A 19358-nucleotide genomic window follows, 5' to 3' on the forward strand; every position below is an offset into this window, starting at 1 on the left:
GAGAGATAGATAGATAGATAGATAGAAAGAGAGAGAGAGAGAGAAAGAGACAGATAGGGAGAGATAGATAGCTAGATAGATAGATAGATAGATAGAGAGAGAGAGAGAGAGAGAGAGAGAGAGAAAGAGACAGATAGGGAGAGATAGATAGATAGATAGATAGATAGAAAGAGAGAGAGATAGAGAGAAAGGGACAGATAGGGAGAGATAGATAGATAGATAGATAGAAAGAGAGAGATAGAGAGAAAGAGACAGATAGGGAGAGATAGATAGATAGATAGATAGAAAGAGAGAGAGAGAGAAAGAGACAGATAGGGAGAGATAGATAGATAGATAGATAGAAAGAGAGAGAGAGAGAGAGAAAGAGACAGATAGGGAGAGATAGATAGATAGATAGATAGATAGAAAGAGAGAGAGAGAAAGAGATAGATAGGGATAGATAGATAGATAGAAAGAGAGAGAGAGAGAAAGAGATAGATAGATAGATAGATAGAGAGAGAGAGAGGGAAAGAGAGAGAGAGAGAGAGAAGAAGGAATGGTTTGTGCAACTCTTGTTTTCCAGGAAATTCTGCTGTACACACAGTTCGGCGTGAGGGCGTAGATTTATGCTGTTCGCTGAAAACGGCGCAGTTGTGCAAGTAGTGCGGAAAGAACCGAAAAGTACGTTGCTTGTTGCTTACGTCGTTTTTTTATTAATTAATGACGAAATAACTAAGGCAAGTGGCAAAGTAGTTCCCAGAGGCGGCTATCCAAAGAAAGAAAGAAAGACAAGTCCGGCAAGAATTTCGAATGCAGAAGAAAAGAGGGAGATAACAACGAATCCTACGTGCGCGAACACAAGTGACCATCAACCTCGTATTTCTGCTGGCACAAATTCGCCACAAATCGAGGAGTTAGGCCAACCTGACGTAACCACGGACGACAGCACGAAAACTACAATGTAGCTGACCAACAAGTAACCGTCATAATCATGTAGGTCACCTTTGAAAGACGAAAACTGGGTTCTTATATATAGTGCAGCAGAAGCGGAAAAATGGCGAACACTTCTTTTTTTATACGAAAGTAAGCGTTTTTAAAAATGTAGGGTGACATTAACAAGCAAATGCCAATAACAGCGGAGTACTGACGGTTGTTTCTTATAGTACGGTGAACAGTGGTGGAATGATAAAAAGGTAAGCTTACAGAGAGAATATCAGGTAGCGCTAGCAGCGAAATCACGTAGTTTTCAGTTCACTAAATTTTTTAGCATAGCATTCGATGACGATTGGTTTTTGTAAACGGTTCCGTGGTTAGATGACGTAAGGGAGGGTAGTCTTTATGGTAAAGACAACTCGTCAAACGCGTTGCGTTTGAAGACAGTGCAGGCCCATTGAGCAGCGATGAGATGCGCGTATGGGCAGTATTAGTACTGAGGGGCTGTGGAGGTGAAAAGAAAAAAAAAGAAAGCTGTGACGTCATTTGCGAGTGGAACGAAGTTGCCAGATTCGTTCTGACGTCGACATATGGCGAGACTTCCTGACGCCCACTGAATAAGTGTTTGCATACATCTGTTAAAACTTACCTTGAATTTCGTTTCTTTCTTTTGTTATCATGCAGGGACATCGATGATATTTACACGGATCGGCTTCACCTCGACGTCTGGTGAGTTCGCCTGAAAAGCAGCATGACTTCTAAAAACAATATCGCTGGGATTCTCTCCAGCAGATTCTTCATAATTAAGAGGAAGTTTTAACTCGCAGCGAACTTCCATTTACCTAAAAAGATGTACGTAAAACACAGGAATGCTTTAATGAGAGAACAACTGGACTGCTTTCAGTGACATTTCGTGCATTTGGGAGACAATGCTAAATTTTAGGAGCACCAAGAAGCTGAATTTACGCCTTTAAGCTTAAGGCAAGGTCTTTGAGCTGTGGGGCTTATCCAAAATAAACAAACTTGACACGGCTTTAACCAAATGAAAATTTTAAGCTTAGAGGAAGGAGTATCCAATCACAAAAAATTCACAGGTAACAGTTCACAACATAATCGCAAAGTTGGCATTAGAAGCAAGATCAGACAGATGGGGTCGCAGAACCAAATAATAATGGACGACTTTTGGGAATCATTTAACAATGCATCGATGTATAAGCTTTGGAAAGAAAGTCGTATCCCTTATCAGCATTTGCTTTGTACGCCTTGTGCTCGTTGAACGGATATATCGTGTTGCTCGCTCGTTGAGTTTAATCCGAGCAGCGACAGACGACAACTGCGGTTTCTGTCGTTGAAAGGGTGGATCTATGTTCTTATCGGATGAGGATGCGTTAAAAGCGTTTCGAAAAGTAAACGTAAAGCGAAATAGATAAAGATGAAAGAAGAGAAAGCTTCCAGCTTTAACTGAACGGAGGTATCTCGGGATGCATTACTGCCGAGGAAACGTCGCAGAGAAATTCGGCATCGGCATCGGCGTACCGCTTAGCAACCGTTCTTCGCAGCTCAGAAATCGGAAAGGCAATGTCGCGAAAAAGAAAAAAAAAGAAAGAGCCTTATCAACCGAGAGAAACGACTCTGCTCCGGCTCCTAATGGTGTCGCGTTGCGAATTTCGTAGCGATTGGAACGTTACGAACGCGGAGAAAATAAAAAATGAAAGAGGCAGGCTCTTAGAAGCATCGTTGGAGCGGTGACGCATTGAATTAAGTTAGCCCTAATAGCCGGAAGACGACGACTCGAGGAGAAAGAAAAAAAAAAGAAAAAAGAGGCATGGCAAAATTGGACAAGGCAGGATAGCGCTTGTCCTGTCGTTTTTCTCTCGAGTCGCAGCCTTCCTTGCGCTATTAAGGCAGACACGTACAAACAAGCACGCCTAACTAAGTTCTTGCGAGATAACTAAATTAGTATAAAGCACGGCGTTTTTATGTTCCAAACTACAACGATGAGGCATGTCATAGTGGGGGACCCCGGGTTAATTTTGACCACGTGGGCTTCCTTACCATGCACCTAAATAAGAGAACAGGAGTGTTCTTGCATTCAATCCACCCCCTCCCTCCACCCACCGTCGAAATGGGGTCGCCGTGGCCGGTATCTGCGCAACGTCATAGCCACTAAGCAGGTGGTGACGTATTGAGTAGGAAGAGGAGTGCGAAGCCGGAAAGTGAAAGTAGCAACAATTTGTGCTGGCAAAGAAAAAAAGAAGTACACGAACTGAATTTAAAGGAGAGACGTGTGTCCGTTAAGTAATCTTCTGCTCATTTCCTTGTACGCAACTACGTCTGCGCAAGCGCTCACTCACGCTTGTAGCTGTACTGCGTGCGCGCGAAACAACTGGCTGCCGGCTACAATTGTGTGCACGAACATATCTCTTTTATTTATCGCGTGAAATTGAAATAAGAGGCGCGAAGTAAATATAAACGGGGAGGACGTGTAGGTGTAGGGAAATAGAAATAGGCAAAAAAGAATATCGGACAAAAAAAAAGAAAGAGACAAGTAAAGCGAACAGAAAACTATCGACTTCGATGAAGAGAGAGAGCCTTTTGCGGGAGACGTCACTGTGCACACATTGCCAGGCGCACGCTTTTCTAGTCAACCGCACGCAAACCCATGCCCAGAAACATTGTAAGCGCCGTAGTCCTCGATAACTGCGCTTTCATAATTAACTCGTACGAATGTGTCTTTTCCGTTATTTCCGTAATTTTCTTTTTTGCCTGTTCCGGGATCTCCGTTCAATGCTCGGAATTCAAGAGGAATCGGGAAGTGACGTTCTGCAGACGATGTATTCCGGTTTTGCTGCCGGTTCAAGATAGTCGTAAGGTAATTGAACGCCCATTTAGGTCGCTAGTCGAAAAATCTTGTCTGAGGGAGCCACAAAAAAAAAAAAAAAAAAAAAAGAGCGAGGGAGAGAGGATCACCTGCGAAATAGCGCGTGAGATCACTATACGCATCACTAGTTTGACGAAAGAGAACCGATATTGTTTTTGACGGACGTTCTCCTCTAGGAACTCGTTTCTCTCTCGCAAAGAAAAAAAAAATCTCTTCAGCTGATTTACTTGGAGTACGGAGCTTCACTTGTATTCTGAAACCGGGTGACCTTACAACTGCCGTTGTAAAGTCTTTAGCTATTTCTCAAGGACGGATGAAATGTTAACGAGAACGTTGAGCATTAAATATAAATACAAAAGTGGGCACACACATGATGGGTGGATAGGGGACGGACGGACGGACGGACGGACGGAGAGATGGAGAGCGGGTCAGCCCTTCAAAAGAGTGTTAAGCACAAAAATAATGCAAATCGCAGTAACACAAGTAATACTCGTTCACATTATTCACTACATACGTGATGCCATTTCTAACAGGACATCCGGTCAATTGAAACAGCTCCTAAAAGACGAGCTATTGAAAGGCGACCGCATGAGCTGCAGACGGGGAAATAAAAGCAAAGACCAGTCATTCACGATATGCGCGTAGTGTTGTGTTTACTCAAGAAACTGAATGTTTAGGGAGCTGACGCAGCACAGCCGGCCGTTTTTAAGAAATGCCAATGATGACCACTACGGCTAGATATTATATTTCTTTGCTCAAATCGCGACAATAAATTCGGACCACTCTTTATGGAAGTGGAGAAATGCATTTGAATTTAAAATAGGCTACTTCAAAAATAGTTTTCCGCAAAGGAGTACTTGAATTCGTTCAGCAGAAGGCAGAAGAAGGCGGAGAAAAGAGTGACGGGGCAGGCTTCCGTTCAGAAGGAGAAATGTTGAGAGAAAGGTGACTTCGCGCTCCGCGTGCGACCTCCACGCATTGTGTACGACTGCAATACTCGGCTGGGATGTTCACAGGAGCGTTTGCTATCCGCGGGCTGCGTTTTTGCACCATGCCCGCAAGAGTTGGTTAAGAACCGCTGCAAGATTGCCAAACGTTCGCAGCGAAATACATTTATTTCTTGAGCTTGACATTGGCATGCACGAACGAACGGGATAGAATATTTCAGACGGAGCGAACGCGTAACGGAACGGCGAGCGAAGAGCAGGTGAAATCGGTTGCACATGTGCTTTCGGCGTAAACCTTGCGAAATAGGTATTCTGCGAGCCAAAATGAAAATGAAGATAAGCTCGTATCAGGTCGCACGCTCTGTCCCCCTTGACCGGTCGAAATAACGCGTTTCTAATCCTCTCTAGGAAAGAGGGGCCGACGGCTTGCTTACGCAAGCATTTCCCGAATCCTGCCATTTTCTCCGATCCCTCGTAGGGGGGGGGGGGGAGGGGGGGGGACCCATTGTGCATAGCCGAGAAGCGCCACGTGCTTCCCATCGAAGAACATTTGGTCCTGCTCTCTCTCTCCCTCTCCGTTGCGTCATTTCAAGCGTGTTCGTAGGGGGACTAAATCGCGGTGCATACAGCTCAAATATGATGCGTCAGCTAGAGCTTAACGAATTGTTCCTTGTCTTTTTTTTCTTCGTTGATTTGTGGGTGTTCCTTCGCGCGAAGCGCCCAGTGCATTACGAGATCACGTGTAGGGTAGAATAGTTTTAGGCGTCTTGTTACGCTAGCGGCGCGCAATAAAAGGGTGAATTCGCGAAAAAAGAAAAGGTATTGAACGAGAGATCAGACAGTCGACAACGGGCCTCTTCTGAGAACGTCGCGTTTCGAGAATCTTGCATGCATGTGCTACTTTATTGGGCGCCGTTTAAGGAGACCACTGTAACAACCGGCAAAGCCGCAGCCTTTGTACGTTAGCGGTTTATTCCTTCCGTGCGGTTGATGTGCTACAGCTTTCTTTTGTTTCTTTCTCGAATGCCAGAAATTGGAAAATGTTAGAATGTAGTTGCCTTTATTTAAACGTATTGTGTGTGAGAGACGACGGCGGTCTCTCTTGGTGCAAGATTGCGTGACGGCCAGGGCAGTGAGTCAGGCGTTGCACATAACTTTTTTTTTTTTTTTGTCGCGTAGGGCTTTCTCACTGCATTCAATATCCGTCTATATATCAAACAGTGAGAACGCTCCGAAACATTCTACATACTCCACCGCGAGCTGTAAACCCAGAACGAAACATAAAATGCGAAAGTGTAAGCGTGAAATGTCCTAGCTGATGCAGTTTACAGAACTTGCGATGTCCGTTTTTTTTTTGTTTAGAGTTGTGGGTTTGTAAACCACGTGCTCCAATTTTTCGATTGGTGTCGATTTCTTCGCAAATATCATAAAGACAACGATGCCCTAAATTAAAATTCACTTTGCAGGAGTCAGTACAGTGCGGCGATTTCCTTCACGCGACAAATCTTATTTAAATATTACGCAACATTCTTGGGTATCATTTGTGTTCGATCGGAAAAAAATGGGAGTTGGTCCCAAATACAGATAGTAAATGAAGGTGAGTTCAGCAATACGGCTTGTCGCTACGTTGCTCTAGCGCTAATCGCACTAACGTCCAGAGTCATCGCGAGACGGGTTGTGCCGAAATTTTCAGTGTTAATTTACCGCAGAGGTTACGGCCTTAACTTCTTCTCGGGTTTACATTTATGCACCACACAGCTTGCAAGCTATGCCGAGATGCAAGCCGCCTTATCAGGGGGACGCTGTAGTGTCAGACGTCGAAAAAATCATGCCACGAGGACGAAGGTCATGTATGATGCTCAAAGTGTACACGCATAACGAAAATTACATTTAGGGCTTTTATTGCACTTCTGATAATAATAATAATAATAATATATGGGGTTTTACGTGCCAAAACCACTTTCTGATTATGAGGCACGCCGTAGTGGAGGGCTCCGGAAATTTTGACCACCTGGGGTTCTTTAACGTGCACCTAAATCTAAGTACACGGGTGTTTTCGCATTTCGCCCCCATCGAAATGCGGCCGCCGTGGCCGGGATTCGATCCCGCGACCTCGTGCTCAGCAGCCCAATACCATAGCCACTGAGCAACCGCGGCGGGTCGCACTTCTGATGCGTCGGCACCTTTCTATTCAACAAATTTCATTAAAAGCTGTGGTTTGGATTACGTACTAGAGAGAGAGAGAGAGAGAAAATAATGCAGAGAAAGGCAGGGAGGTTAAACAGAGGTAGTTCCGGTTGGCTACCCTGCGCAGGGGGAAGGGTTAAGGGGGATAAAAAGAGAAACAGAGTGGAAGGGGGGAGATAGAAAGAAAGGGAGACAAGCACGAACAAAGCCCGTACACTACAGTGCGGTAGGGGGCGGCGTTCTTAGAGTCTGTCGTGAAGCCCCGTAGAACGCAAGAACCTTAACAGCGCGAGTAAGGCCTTCAACGCGGATGTTCTCTCGGAGCATTGGCCTAAAGCTTTTAGTTCTGAAAGTGGATGATTGTCCAACTGGTCCAGTACTCTGCACATCGCTTGTCTCTCAGCACTGTATCGCGGGCAGACACAGATAATGTGTGCTAGCGTCTCGTCGATGTTACATGTGTCGCACGTGGGGCTGTTGGCCATTCCTATGAGGAAAGCATATGAGTTTGTAAAGGCAGCGCCTAGCCACAAACGGTAGAGCATGGTCTGTTGACGTCGTGGTAATCCAGGCGGGAGGTGCATCCGTATGTCTGGAGACAACGAACGCAACCGACACATGGTGAAAGCATTCGAGTCCCACAGGGGCAAAGTACACTCACGGGACATCAATCGCTGCTCAGCCGCCGCGCGGCGTCTGATCGCGAAAGCGGAATTAAGACTCGTTGACCACTTTCATGTGCAGATCGGGTGGCTTAAATTACGAAACGATTATGAGGCACGCGGTAGTGGGGAACTCCGGATTGATAGTGACCACCTTGAGATCTTTAACTTGCACCCAAGAAGTGCATTCTAGGACGGCAGGAAACTAGGTGGGGCGATTAAATTAGGCAATTCGCAGGCGCTAGGTTGGAATCCGTTGGCGCAGGGCAGAGGCATGCAATTGGAGATTGTAGGGAGAAGCCTTCGTCTTAGAGTGGACATAAAATAGGCTGATGATGAAAACGCACGTCACAAGCGCTTTCGCGGCTTCAGGAACTACGAAATTAATCTCCCAGGAGCCGCTGCTCAATAATATCAAGAGCACGACAGGCGATTTGCACATTGGCTCGAGGGGTAATAGATTAAAAGTTACAGATTATGAGTGAAAGTCATACCAAGGCACTATAGCTCGCTGTTGTCATGAGTTTTGCAAGAGAAGCATGCGCATTAGGAGATGCAAAATTCCCAGAGCAATACAGGTGGTTTCTTTATAACAGCACCGAGCAAAGCGATGTTTACTTGTAAAGCGTTCAGTAACGTTACGATTAGCAATGCAGCGTGTGTTTCTTTGGTTAGGTTTGATGCGCGATTAGGCTTTCCTGTATTCTTAGCAGTGTTGCCAATTACAAATAAAAACTGCTTGTCGAGATCTTGAAAGACTCCGTAATCGTAGATACGACCACCCAAAGTCCGCTAAATACCCGCTAAAGGCAGAAAACAGTCGGAATCACGCTCAAGGTATGTTCTGATGTACCCACGTCAAAGTTTTAAAAAATACACCGCGCAGAAAAATATGCCGCTTTTCGTCCAGAATGGAATAAAAATATGTAACGTATCAATATTACTAAGCGCTTTTTTGTGCGACTGTGAAGTGAGGAAACATTTTGAGGAATGAAAACTGAAAAAAGAAATAAAGAAAGATGACTCTGCTAACTACGATCGCTGGCCGGAAAAGAGGTTGAACTACGGTGCAGCGAATAAAGTTGAAGGAATATGCGCGAGATTTCATCTTGGTATGATCGCGCGTCCCCTGCGTACATTTCTTCACTGGTGTGGTTGGATTTAGGATGGGCACCGCGGACCCCGCAGAGCTGCCTCTCGCCGATGCTGCCAACAACGTGATAGGGCAACGTGTAACTGAAGCAGCACTTAGGCCCAAACAATGAAACGTTCCTTTCCTTCGACCGCTTCCTGACCTTAGGGGAGGCCTCCTTACAGCGAAGGGCGGACGGAGGAAGCGAGCGTACTCCGAAAGCTGCCTTCGCCCGTCCTTACGTAACGAACGGTTGCCGCATGCCTGGGTTCGACATGATCTCATAAAAGCTTTACGCAAGCACCATTATTCAATAAAAAGATGTTGTATCGTCGCATAATTCTTAAATTGAAGTGCTGATATCGAGACGCGTGCATGCTTTCTTCTAAGTTTTGTTTATGAAACGTAAAAGATGTACCACATTATAGCGCAAAACTTGATGGGCTCCAACAACGCTGGCACCGTCGGCGTTGTGCAACACCTAACAACGCGCTAGCAACGCCTAGGGACGCTACTCGTGCCGAACGTGCGACTGAAACTAACATGCCTGGCAAGACGTACCGTGCTCGCGCTTCTCCGCAGGTGGGAGACAGTGCGCATGCGCGAGCAGACACCACGTGGCTAAGCAGTGAGGTGAAGCGCTCGTTCAGGGCAGGAGCGGCGTAAGGACGCTTGAAAGTCGCTTCGGAGCTACCTTACGCTGAGGAAGCGCCAAGGAAGCCTTCGTTCGCTAAGGGTCCCTCAGTAAGGAAGCCTTTAGAGTAACATAAGGTGGCGTCACTGCAATAAATGCCTCCTTACTGAGGTAAGGATGGTTTCGTTGTTTGGCCCTTATACTTTCATGGGAGTCCGGTCCTTGCTGTAAGAATGGCATTTGTCGTCGCAGTGCGCAGTCTGTCTTTTTCGAATGAATATTTAATTACATTAAGCTGGCTGAAAACACACTCAACTTCCGCGTTGGACCGGGGCAACACCAATACCGATAAACGGAAACCACCCAACTCCCCGATGGGGTTTCAATCGCAGGCGGTCCGGTATTTTTTTTTTTTTTTCACCCCGTCCCAGAAAGAGATTGCTTTCTATCAACCAGTCTCGAAGGCTGGCTGCTGTAACAACTTTCTGAAGTCTCTGGATCACGTCACTGGAGCCAATTCACGAGGCAAAATCCCTTGAAGCGCGCTTGCGAAAAAGGCGATGAGTGGTGTTTCCTAAAAACTGCCGAAACTGCTAGAGCTATACTTCGGATGAGGGATGCGGACATGGTATAAGAGACGAGGAGCCCCCTATTTGTAGATGATGATGATGATGATGTTACTGTCCTAAAAGGCATTGTTAAGTAGCACGTTTGCATCACCTGAACTGTAAGTTATTGTCGAGAAATTTACGCTTCTTGTGCGACCAAATAATAAAAGAATCCAACGTGTCATAAAAACCGCTAAAAAAGCCCACCGCCTGCATGTGAGCAAACCTTCGCGCTAGGCAGCGCAAAAAAAAAAAAAACGACGCTATAAAAATAAGCGGGAAAAACGCCAAATGGGCAACACTGAGAAGCAGTGTCGCATCTGAACACGGTGGCTCGGTTTGTATATTCGCAGCGCGCAAAAAAAAAATTGTGATAGCACCGTATAGCGGGTACTTGGAATTCCTCCCATTGTGTTCTTGCTATAGACTCTTTCGCTGTTTACAAACATAGGCCCTTCTACGGCCATGGCTGGTGTGCAGTGCGCATCTGGGTACGGGTTCTGATTTTGCCCGCCGACATAGCCAAAAAACTGTCCTGTCTGTTTCGCGTTCAATCTTTTTTTTTTTTGCCTTTTTGTGTGCTTAAAATTATGACTGAGCACTGGTGCAACGTTGCCGGAATATAAAATGTAGACTGCTACGCCCCTAACACTGCTGATATGCCCGCCATAATGGCTATATCTCTTGAAACGCAAGAAAAGCTTTAGCTCAACATGTTTAGCATTGAACACCTTTATACTATAGCACACGGGTCATCAGAAGGAAATGTGCAGAAGAATAAAAATTCATTGGAGGTCATACCACAAGCATTACCGTTTCATGACCAGGAACTTGCCGCATTTTTTTTTTTTTAAGAACGAGACGTGCAGAATGATTGCATTCTCCCGGTAGTAACCTGTGGTCCAGAAACTGAGAGGTTAACAAGGACTCTTGAGAGCAAGCTGAGGACCGTGCGAGGAGCTATGGAAAGAAAAAAAAAAGAACGTTGGGTGAAAAGTTGGGAGACAGGAATACGAGAGTGTGGATTAGGGAGCAAACGCAGGTGACCGATATTATGGCTCACATTAAGAGGGAAAAAACGCAGTTGGGTCGACCATGTGATACCTGAGGCAGATGACCGGTGGTATATTAGAGTTACAGATTGGGTGCCAAGGGAACGGAACCGCGGTCGGAGACGGCAGGAAAATAGGTCGGGGGATGAAATTCCAAAATTAGCTGGCTTAAGTATACGCGTAAGCCGCCGCACAGCAGCGGTAGCGGGATACTTTTGGGAGAGAACTTCGTTCAGGGGGGCAGTGGACGTAAAGTGAGTGTGACGATGATGATTATGACTTAAAACCAAGACGAAGACTAGATTGCGGATGTTCGGGCTGGTTGCGTTGTTGAATCTTACAGATCGTTTCGAAAACTGTGTGGCGCATCTGTATTTAGTACAGTATAGCACAGACGCCTACCAAGAAGTCACATCGGTTGACAGCAGCAGACGGTGTCACCAGCGTATGCTTCAGCGTACGAGAGAGAGCCCGCTCAACCTAAGGACAAAGCGTCAAGAACAATAAATAAGTAAACTGTATTACAGTCACTTAAGTTTCCTTACGTGATTTTAATGCGAAAGCATTGTGACTTCTCTAATTGATTGGTCACGTCAGTGATACATGACGTCATACGTTGTTACGTGCCCTTCACAACTCTGCCTTAATCCACCTTAATCCAACTTGCTCTAATTTCTACAAACTTTAATATAAATATAATCCACCTTGATCTAATTTGTACCAACTTGTATCCACCTTAATCCACTTTAATTCAACTTCATTTGCTTTACTGCACCTTAATTTTTGTTGTTCCACCTTAAGTCGCCTTGATAGAACTTTTCTAACTTTAATTAACCTTACTTCACTCTAATTCACCTTAAGTCACTTTAGTTCACATTAGTTATCCCTAATTACTAATACTTAACGTTGGTATACCATTTACTGTCCTTTGTGTTACTATTGACGTCACACAAGACGCCGATGGCGTCACATTAATTTTTGGTACCACTCGTGGCGGACAGCAGCGGCTTTTGTGCCCCATGGGACACATAATGCTTTCGCATTAATAAAAAACAGAAATAAACAAAAGCAGCTACCTGGGAACAGAACAAAACGTAGCTGCGGGAAGGCGTGGGCTTCCTGGTGGGGCCGCTTCCAGCGCCGCCTGGAGCTCATGTCATATTCATTCGCGCATCCGTCAGTAGTCCTTGTTCCACCCACTAGCCTATTCGGACGACCGGGTTGGCCGTACTCTTGCAATGCGCAGTGATTCCAAACCTTGGGTTTAGGAAAAAACAAGGCGGGGTGGGGGGGAGGTGGTGCGAGGATGCAAGGGGCGCTCAGGTAGGCGCCGGCCTAAAGCCCGTCAATGAAAGATTTAAAGGGCTTTACGGCGGCCTAACCGCCACTTATCCAAACGGGAAATCGACCTCACAACGACACAGTCGCCGTTTGGCCGGCCAGCCGTTTTCTACGTTATTTCGTTCACTAATTCATGCGTCATTGTCAGTATCCCCATTTCTCTTGGTTCTTATTCTCTCGGTTCTTCTTCTCTGGCCGCGGCGCTCGCATTTCGTCGGGGTGGAAACCGACGCGCTCGTTTATTTTAGACTTCGGTGCATGTTAAGAGAATCGCTTGGTGGTCAGAATTTTACGCCGAAACCTCCGCGCTACGACTCCACCAAAGGGACTCTGAAGACGAGTATAAATTATGACTGTTGAATGAAATATGTTTGCGTAATTGCAAGGCCTTAGTGTTTCGTTTAGGAGAACGCTCACGAAGGCGTAAATCAGCTAGTTGTACTCGTTACATTCATGCGATATCAGAGAAGCCACGCTTACCGCGAGAAGTCGGTTGATGCGCCAGGAAAGGTGCAAAAGCGAATGACAGGCAGCGACGTCGCCTTGAGGTTACTGGGCTAGCTCGTCGTGCGGTCTTGTACATTGGCTGAATTTTTTATTGGCAAAGGGGGTGTGGGGGGGGGGGGGGGTGGACTGCATTGCATTTTAAACAGTCAAAGAGTAGGTTGTCATTCGCAGCCAAAGACATACCATTTGGAAGAACTTATTTAAGCCACCGCGACCAAAGTACGAAAAAAAGCTATATATATATATATATATATATATATATATATATATATATATATATATATACGGGCTTACTGGCACTGGTGTTCTGACGCGACGTTTGAATATTAGTCGTTCATTTTTATTTTGTTCTTATACTTCACGCATCGCCTCGAATTAAATGAAAGTATAGTTTTGAAAGAATAACACCTGACTGATAAGTCTTGGCGAGATAAGGCTCGGGAAGCTAGAAAAGACGCACGAAGGGAAGACGGTTGTTGACGCCGCCCTTCAAGTTTCCGCACAAATTCGCCGAGACAGCAAAGGCTGCTCCGGTTTGTTCTTCTTTGAGTAAGCATTTATCGGTGAAAAAAGGATAAAGAAAGGAAGGGTGTACATAAGGATGCTACGAAAAAACCAGGTTCAGCACAGCAAGTTGAGACGATTTTTATATTTTATCACCACGTTATGCATTTTCCCTGATTTAGAGGATTTGGGCCTTCCTTTGAATGATATCTTACCCGCCGAGACAAAAAAAAAAAAGGAAAAGAAAAAGAAAAAAAAGAACTGAGGAGGAATAAAAGCTGAGTGTCGTGGTGTCTTTTCCTTGGTGTTTCCCACACGCGAAGCTACGACGGCAACAGTGACGTTGTATTCTGCTCGCAACGGAAGTGGAAAGAAAGCAATGGCCAATCACCTAATGGCATGGGCTGTGCGCTAGGGGCAGGGCCGTTCAAGGAGCGCTGTTGGAAAGAAGGAACGAGCAAAAAAGAAAGGTAACTGCAGAAAGAAGCAAACAAAAGTATCGAGTGAAGGAAGCAGAGCGGAGAAGATCGCAGACCGAAGAAGCAGCTGTAGTACCGGCTGCAGGACTTAAAGGCTGAGGTAAGCGAGAGGCGAAGACGTAAAACCAGGTAGGTGAGAAGGTGAAAAACGAAGAAGATATTGAACAACGGGCAAAGATAGAAGCAATGAAGTACTGAAACGATAGTAGAGACCGCGAAATTGAAAGTGGGTGGCAAAGTTAGATTAACGAAAAACGAACACGCACATACCTACATGGTGGAAAATCGAACGTGGTGAAGAACGAAAAAAAAAAGAACGCTGAGTAGATGGGGTGATGAGTGTAAAAGTACTACGCTCAGAAACTCATACGACAAAGCGTCCGGCGCACCTATTGCGAATTGACGTCGACTGGTGCCGCAAAAAGCCATTTCAGGTTGCAGCCGCCGGTCTGGTCTCGCAAGGAAAGAGGAGGACATCGGCGCACATCGGAAGTAGAAGAAAAAACAGAAATCACGTAAATAATTTAAATAAGGAAAATAAATTAAAGCTTCAAAGCTTCCTACGTGTAGACAAGAATCCGCATTGCGTCACTGGCATTGAAGGTGGGCGCGATATTTAGCCCCCCACCTCCCTCTCTTGTCGAGATACCGGAAACAGCGTCATCGTTGTGTCCTGCGAAAAGGTGCTGCCGGGAAAGAATTCATTCGAGATGCGGTCGACATTCGGCCACATGTCTCGCGCTGACTCAACTCGCTATTTCGGCCCGAGACGCCGACGTTTCCGCCAATCCGACGATGAGCTTCTGACCACGGCTAATTACGAAAATTGCCGCTCTGCTGGCAGCTTTAGGCACTTCGCGTGTATTGGCGGGCTTCTTTCACGCTCGGAACCAACACGTTTATGTAAAACGTATTGAGCAATGCAAAGTTGTATTACTAGTTTTTCATGTCGCTCTACGATTTTCTCATTCACACTTTTCATCTAATTATGAAGCTTGAGAAGTTGCCTAATTAATTAAGGCTTAATATATGTTTAGGCCGAATGCAATAGGTGAGTACCTTCACGCGACGGCAAGCAACATTAACTTGGTTCTGTCCAGCTGCGTGATACTTGCATATTTTTAAGCGTTAGGGCATGATATTTGGGACAACACAAACAGACAGACAGACAGACAGACAGACAGACAGACAGACAGACAGACGGACGGACGGACGGACGGACGGACGGACGGACGGACGGACGGACGGACGGACGGACGGACGGACGGACGGACGGACGGACGGACGGACGGACGGACGGACGGACGGACGGACGGACGGACGGACGGACGGACGGACGGACGGACGGACGGACGGACGGACAGACGGACGGACAGACAGACAGACAGACAGACAGACAGACAGACAGACAGACAGACAGACAGACAGACAGACAGACAGACAGACAGACAGACAGACAGACAGACAGACAGACAGACAGACAGACAGACAGACAGACAGACAGACAGACAGACAGACAGACAGACAGACAGACAGACAGACAGACAGACAGACAGACAGACAGACAGACAGACAGACAGACAGACAGACAGACAGACAGACAGACAGACAGACAGACAGACAGACAGACAGACAGACAGACAGACAGACAGACAGACAGACAGACAGACAGACAGACAGACAGACAGACAGACAGACAGACAGACAGACAGACAGACAGACAGACAGACGGACGGACGGACGGACGGACGGACGGACGGACGGACGGACGGACGGACGGACGGACGGACGGACGGACGGACGGACGGACGGACGGACGGACGGACGGACGGACGGACGGACGGACGGACGGACGGACGGACGGACGGACGGACGGACGGGTGTTAGACGAGAGTGTTATCAACTTTGAATCACGCCAAGGAAGGTCATTCATTCTTCTCCACCAATCCTCAAATCTGCTTCACTAGTTTCAGCGTTTTGCATGGTAATTTCTCTACGTTACTGCATGGCTGCTTCGCAAACCCCCAATGTTTTCTACGTGTTCGTACTTGCCTCACCAAATAGATTCTGAAGGGAGGAAATGTCATTTTATTAAAATTCGCTAATTCATTTTTTTTTCGTTGCCGTGATTATACAATTGTGCAGCAGATAACATCTATGTTCTCAAACGTCCCGACTTCCCGATTTCGTCCTCAACCACGCAGCCTGGTCCATTGCCTCGCAACAAAGCGTGCTGTATATCGCCAGCGCCATAGCGAGCCCTACACGCAAGCTCAGCGAAAACACACAAACACACACACACACAAAGAAAATAAATACTTCTGTCGATCCCCCGGCACAGCCCGTTCGTTCCTGCGTGTCCCAGACGTGTCCGGGGTTTAGAAGGCGGCCGTTGTCATACACTTTCGCGCGCCACCGTCGAGCCTTTCTTTTTTCATTGAGCGGCTTCCCACCGAGCTCCCCTCCTTCGCGCAGGGCCAGCCCTTGCAGCCGGCTTCGCCTTCACCTCGGGCGACGCGTCGATGGCGACTGCATGCAGTGGTGTACCATTGATCGCTCCGCGCACCCGTTCTGTGCTGTGGCTCGCTTGGCGGTGGGAAGCAGCAGCAGCAGCAGCAGCAGCAGCAAAAGAATAAATAATATGCTCAGGACAGGCAGGATGCCTCGCGCGTACGCCTGATTGCTTCGTTCTCGGTCGGCTATCGGCCGCACGAGTGGCCACGTGGCCGGCCAGCGACTTCGCGCACGTTTCGCGATTGCACGGTGCCAGTCGCGCTTGCTGCCGAAGCGAACGCTTCTGCGAGTCAGGAAACTATAGCGGATATGCGACGTAGCGAAACGCTTTTCTCCTCGTTTTCTCCGGACGGCCGCCGAAGTCTCGACGTGGGGCGTCCGCGAATGATTGGTGTTCTCGGCGTGTGGGAGTATTCTCGTAGCCAGAGAGAGAGAGAAGGGGAAAGGCAGGGAGGTTAACCAGAGGGGAAGATCCCGTTTGTTACCCTACGCTGGGGAAAGAGGGGAGGGGGAGGTAAAGCGGTAACAAAGAGATAAAGAAAGAAAGGAGCATAGACATACAATCACAGTCGGTCACTGTCGCCGCATACTGTCACCGCACAGCACAGTAGCACTTGCAGCACTGTATAGGCATATGCAGGAATTGTGTTGAGCACTTTGGCAGGGGTGCGGCATCCACGGAGGTTAGTTGGGTCTCGATGGACTTTCCGTTTGCGCCATCGTCGCGCCCATTACTGTCGGAGTAGTCGACGTACTTTCTACCTCAGTCTCCACACACCAGCTGCTTTACGAAAGCATGCGCGGGCACCAGATTAAGTTCCCTACTGGCACTGTACATACCTAGTTTAAAGCAATGAGGCTCGTTCTCTATGCTCTGGTTACCCGCGTCACACCATTGTCCGTGAACTCAAAGAAAAAAAAATAAGAATCGATGCGAAAGCGTCACACGGTCTATTGAGCGAGAAAAGCCGGCGCCTGTCATGTGTAGGAGTGAAACAGCCTCTCATTTCTTATTGGCTGCGTCGCTACGTCACTAGCGCGCCTCGACAGAGTTCTCATTGGCTGCCTAGCTACGTCACGAGCTCGCCTCGAGGGTGCAGAGCTGGCCAAAGGGAAGACCTGCTGCCCCGATAGCGCGCCAAGTGTTCCGTGGGGGGAGAGGGCATCGCCGCGACGCCACGTCACCCTCGCTCAGCCTGCGTCATGCGCGCGTTCCTTGTTCGCGCGAGCTCTCGCCTGCGTTATAACTGCGCCTCGGTCAGGCCAAATCGAAACGCGCCAAGCGGCTCAAGGCACTCGCTTACCCGCGAGGAATTCACAACTGGAAGCACCGCTGAGCAGCGTTCAATTGGACATTAGTGGTTTCGCATTCACTACTCGTATAACAAGTGCTTAGGTGTCTTCGGATCTTTACTCTATAATTTAGTTGTAACACGTAACTTTTCTAAAACTGTGCCTTTATCACAGAATTTATCGTTCGTCGAGTCGGTTGCACTTTTTATTATTTTGTTGTGTGGGTGTGTTTCTTTCCTATTTTCTTTTGCTTGGTGATTGCCTGGGATTGGTGGGTTTTTTCATTGTGCGCCATATTTCATGCCACATAGTTCCAAGGATACCATTGTTGAATCTGCACTTGCTCGACGTAACCGCTCTTCCATCATGTAATGTCCGAAATCTGAGGGCCTTGAAAAATGAATGAATGAATGAGCGAATGAAGGAATGAATGAATGAATTATTTAATTAATGTTTGACAGATATATAAAATTCAGTAAAGAAGGAAAGCAAAGAAAAAAAGCGTCTGTCTCGTCCCCAGCAGTGCTTGTGGTTGCCATCTATGACGCTGTACATTATTAAATGTTGTAGATGTGTCCGAAACTATTCATATTGCCAATAGAATGCCTTGATGAGCTGTGCGAGTTCACCTGTGATTATCAAGAACTGGGTCTTCTTTACATCCTGTCGGCTGCGCGAAAAATGTAAGGAAATACGAGGGAGACGGTCTGCTTAGTCCGCCATTTTAATGAACTTTCTCTTCTTCTCTTCTCGCACCCCAAGTCTCGGTCGTAGTCTTTCTTATCTTCACGGAGGTTCCGCTTTAGGCACTTCGCAATTAGCGATATCAGTATTTTTTTTAATAACCGCTGTACCACCCTATCGGCTAGGACAACCTGGTTCTGTACTTACTGAGGAGCACCACCAATAGATTACCTGCGTTAGACATGCATTTTTTTAGCGTGTGTTTTAAAACAATGATCTTTTTTTTTGTTGTTCCTTTTTGTCGGGAAGCACGGAGTCAGGACAGTCACAAGATGTCGGTTTCACTCGTGCATGCCAAACAGCCCAGCATTTTGGCCTTCTTTGAAAAAAGAAAATAACGTAGTTCTTGTATTCCTCCATTTGGTAAACAAACTCATTCCTCGTACTCATTGGTTTGATGTACTAGGGTCTGCTTGAGTCTCGGATCTCCCAGTGATGTGCATTTATAGGTGACATGCTCGATACTGCGGCACTGCCCGGCTGGGGTCAGAAGCCCTTGCCTTAAATTCCCAGGACGCATGGCATGATCTTCGACAAACGTTTACGCTTTGGGCAGGTCGTAATTAGGCGGAAATTGAAACGCGCGTCTATCTACTCGGTGACAGCAACGAGCTCCGCAAGATGAAGGCACTGAAGGATGCGAGAAATAATATTTAAACAAACGAATGACAAAAGAATGCGTGAACACAGGTCCCTACGGACGCAGCAAACGTGCTTACTTGTACAAGCGGTGAATGAGCGTTATATATAATGGCTACGTGGCAGGAAACACATTTCTTGACGCCGTTCACCCTCCCTTAAGAAAAGAAAAAAAATTGGCAGCGTAGCTAATGCACGTGAGAACGAAATACACAATTGCAACGTGTCTTTAGTGCGTCGATCCAGTATGTCCTTGCCGCCAAGAAGAGCGATTGCGCCATCACCATTGCGAAACCATATTCGAGTTTATGCTGCGCCCCTC

At 46.9% G+C, this 19358-nt stretch overlaps 1 protein-coding gene across 1 annotated transcript in view; it reads left to right on the forward strand.

Annotated features, from left to right (window-relative positions):
• Positions 1-19358, forward strand: part of LOC126529197 (BAI1-associated protein 3-like) — a 515162-nt gene that overhangs the window by 368777 nt on the left and 127027 nt on the right. Inside the window, exon 7 of the mRNA XM_072289849.1 lies at positions 1597-1641. Coding sequence (XP_072145950.1) covers positions 1597-1641 — 45 coding nt within the window. The remainder of the gene's footprint in view (positions 1-1596; positions 1642-19358) is intronic.

This window comes from Dermacentor andersoni, chromosome 8 (genome assembly GCF_023375885.2).
Source record: "Dermacentor andersoni chromosome 8, qqDerAnde1_hic_scaffold, whole genome shotgun sequence".
NCBI lineage: Eukaryota > Metazoa > Arthropoda > Arachnida > Ixodida > Ixodidae > Dermacentor > Dermacentor andersoni.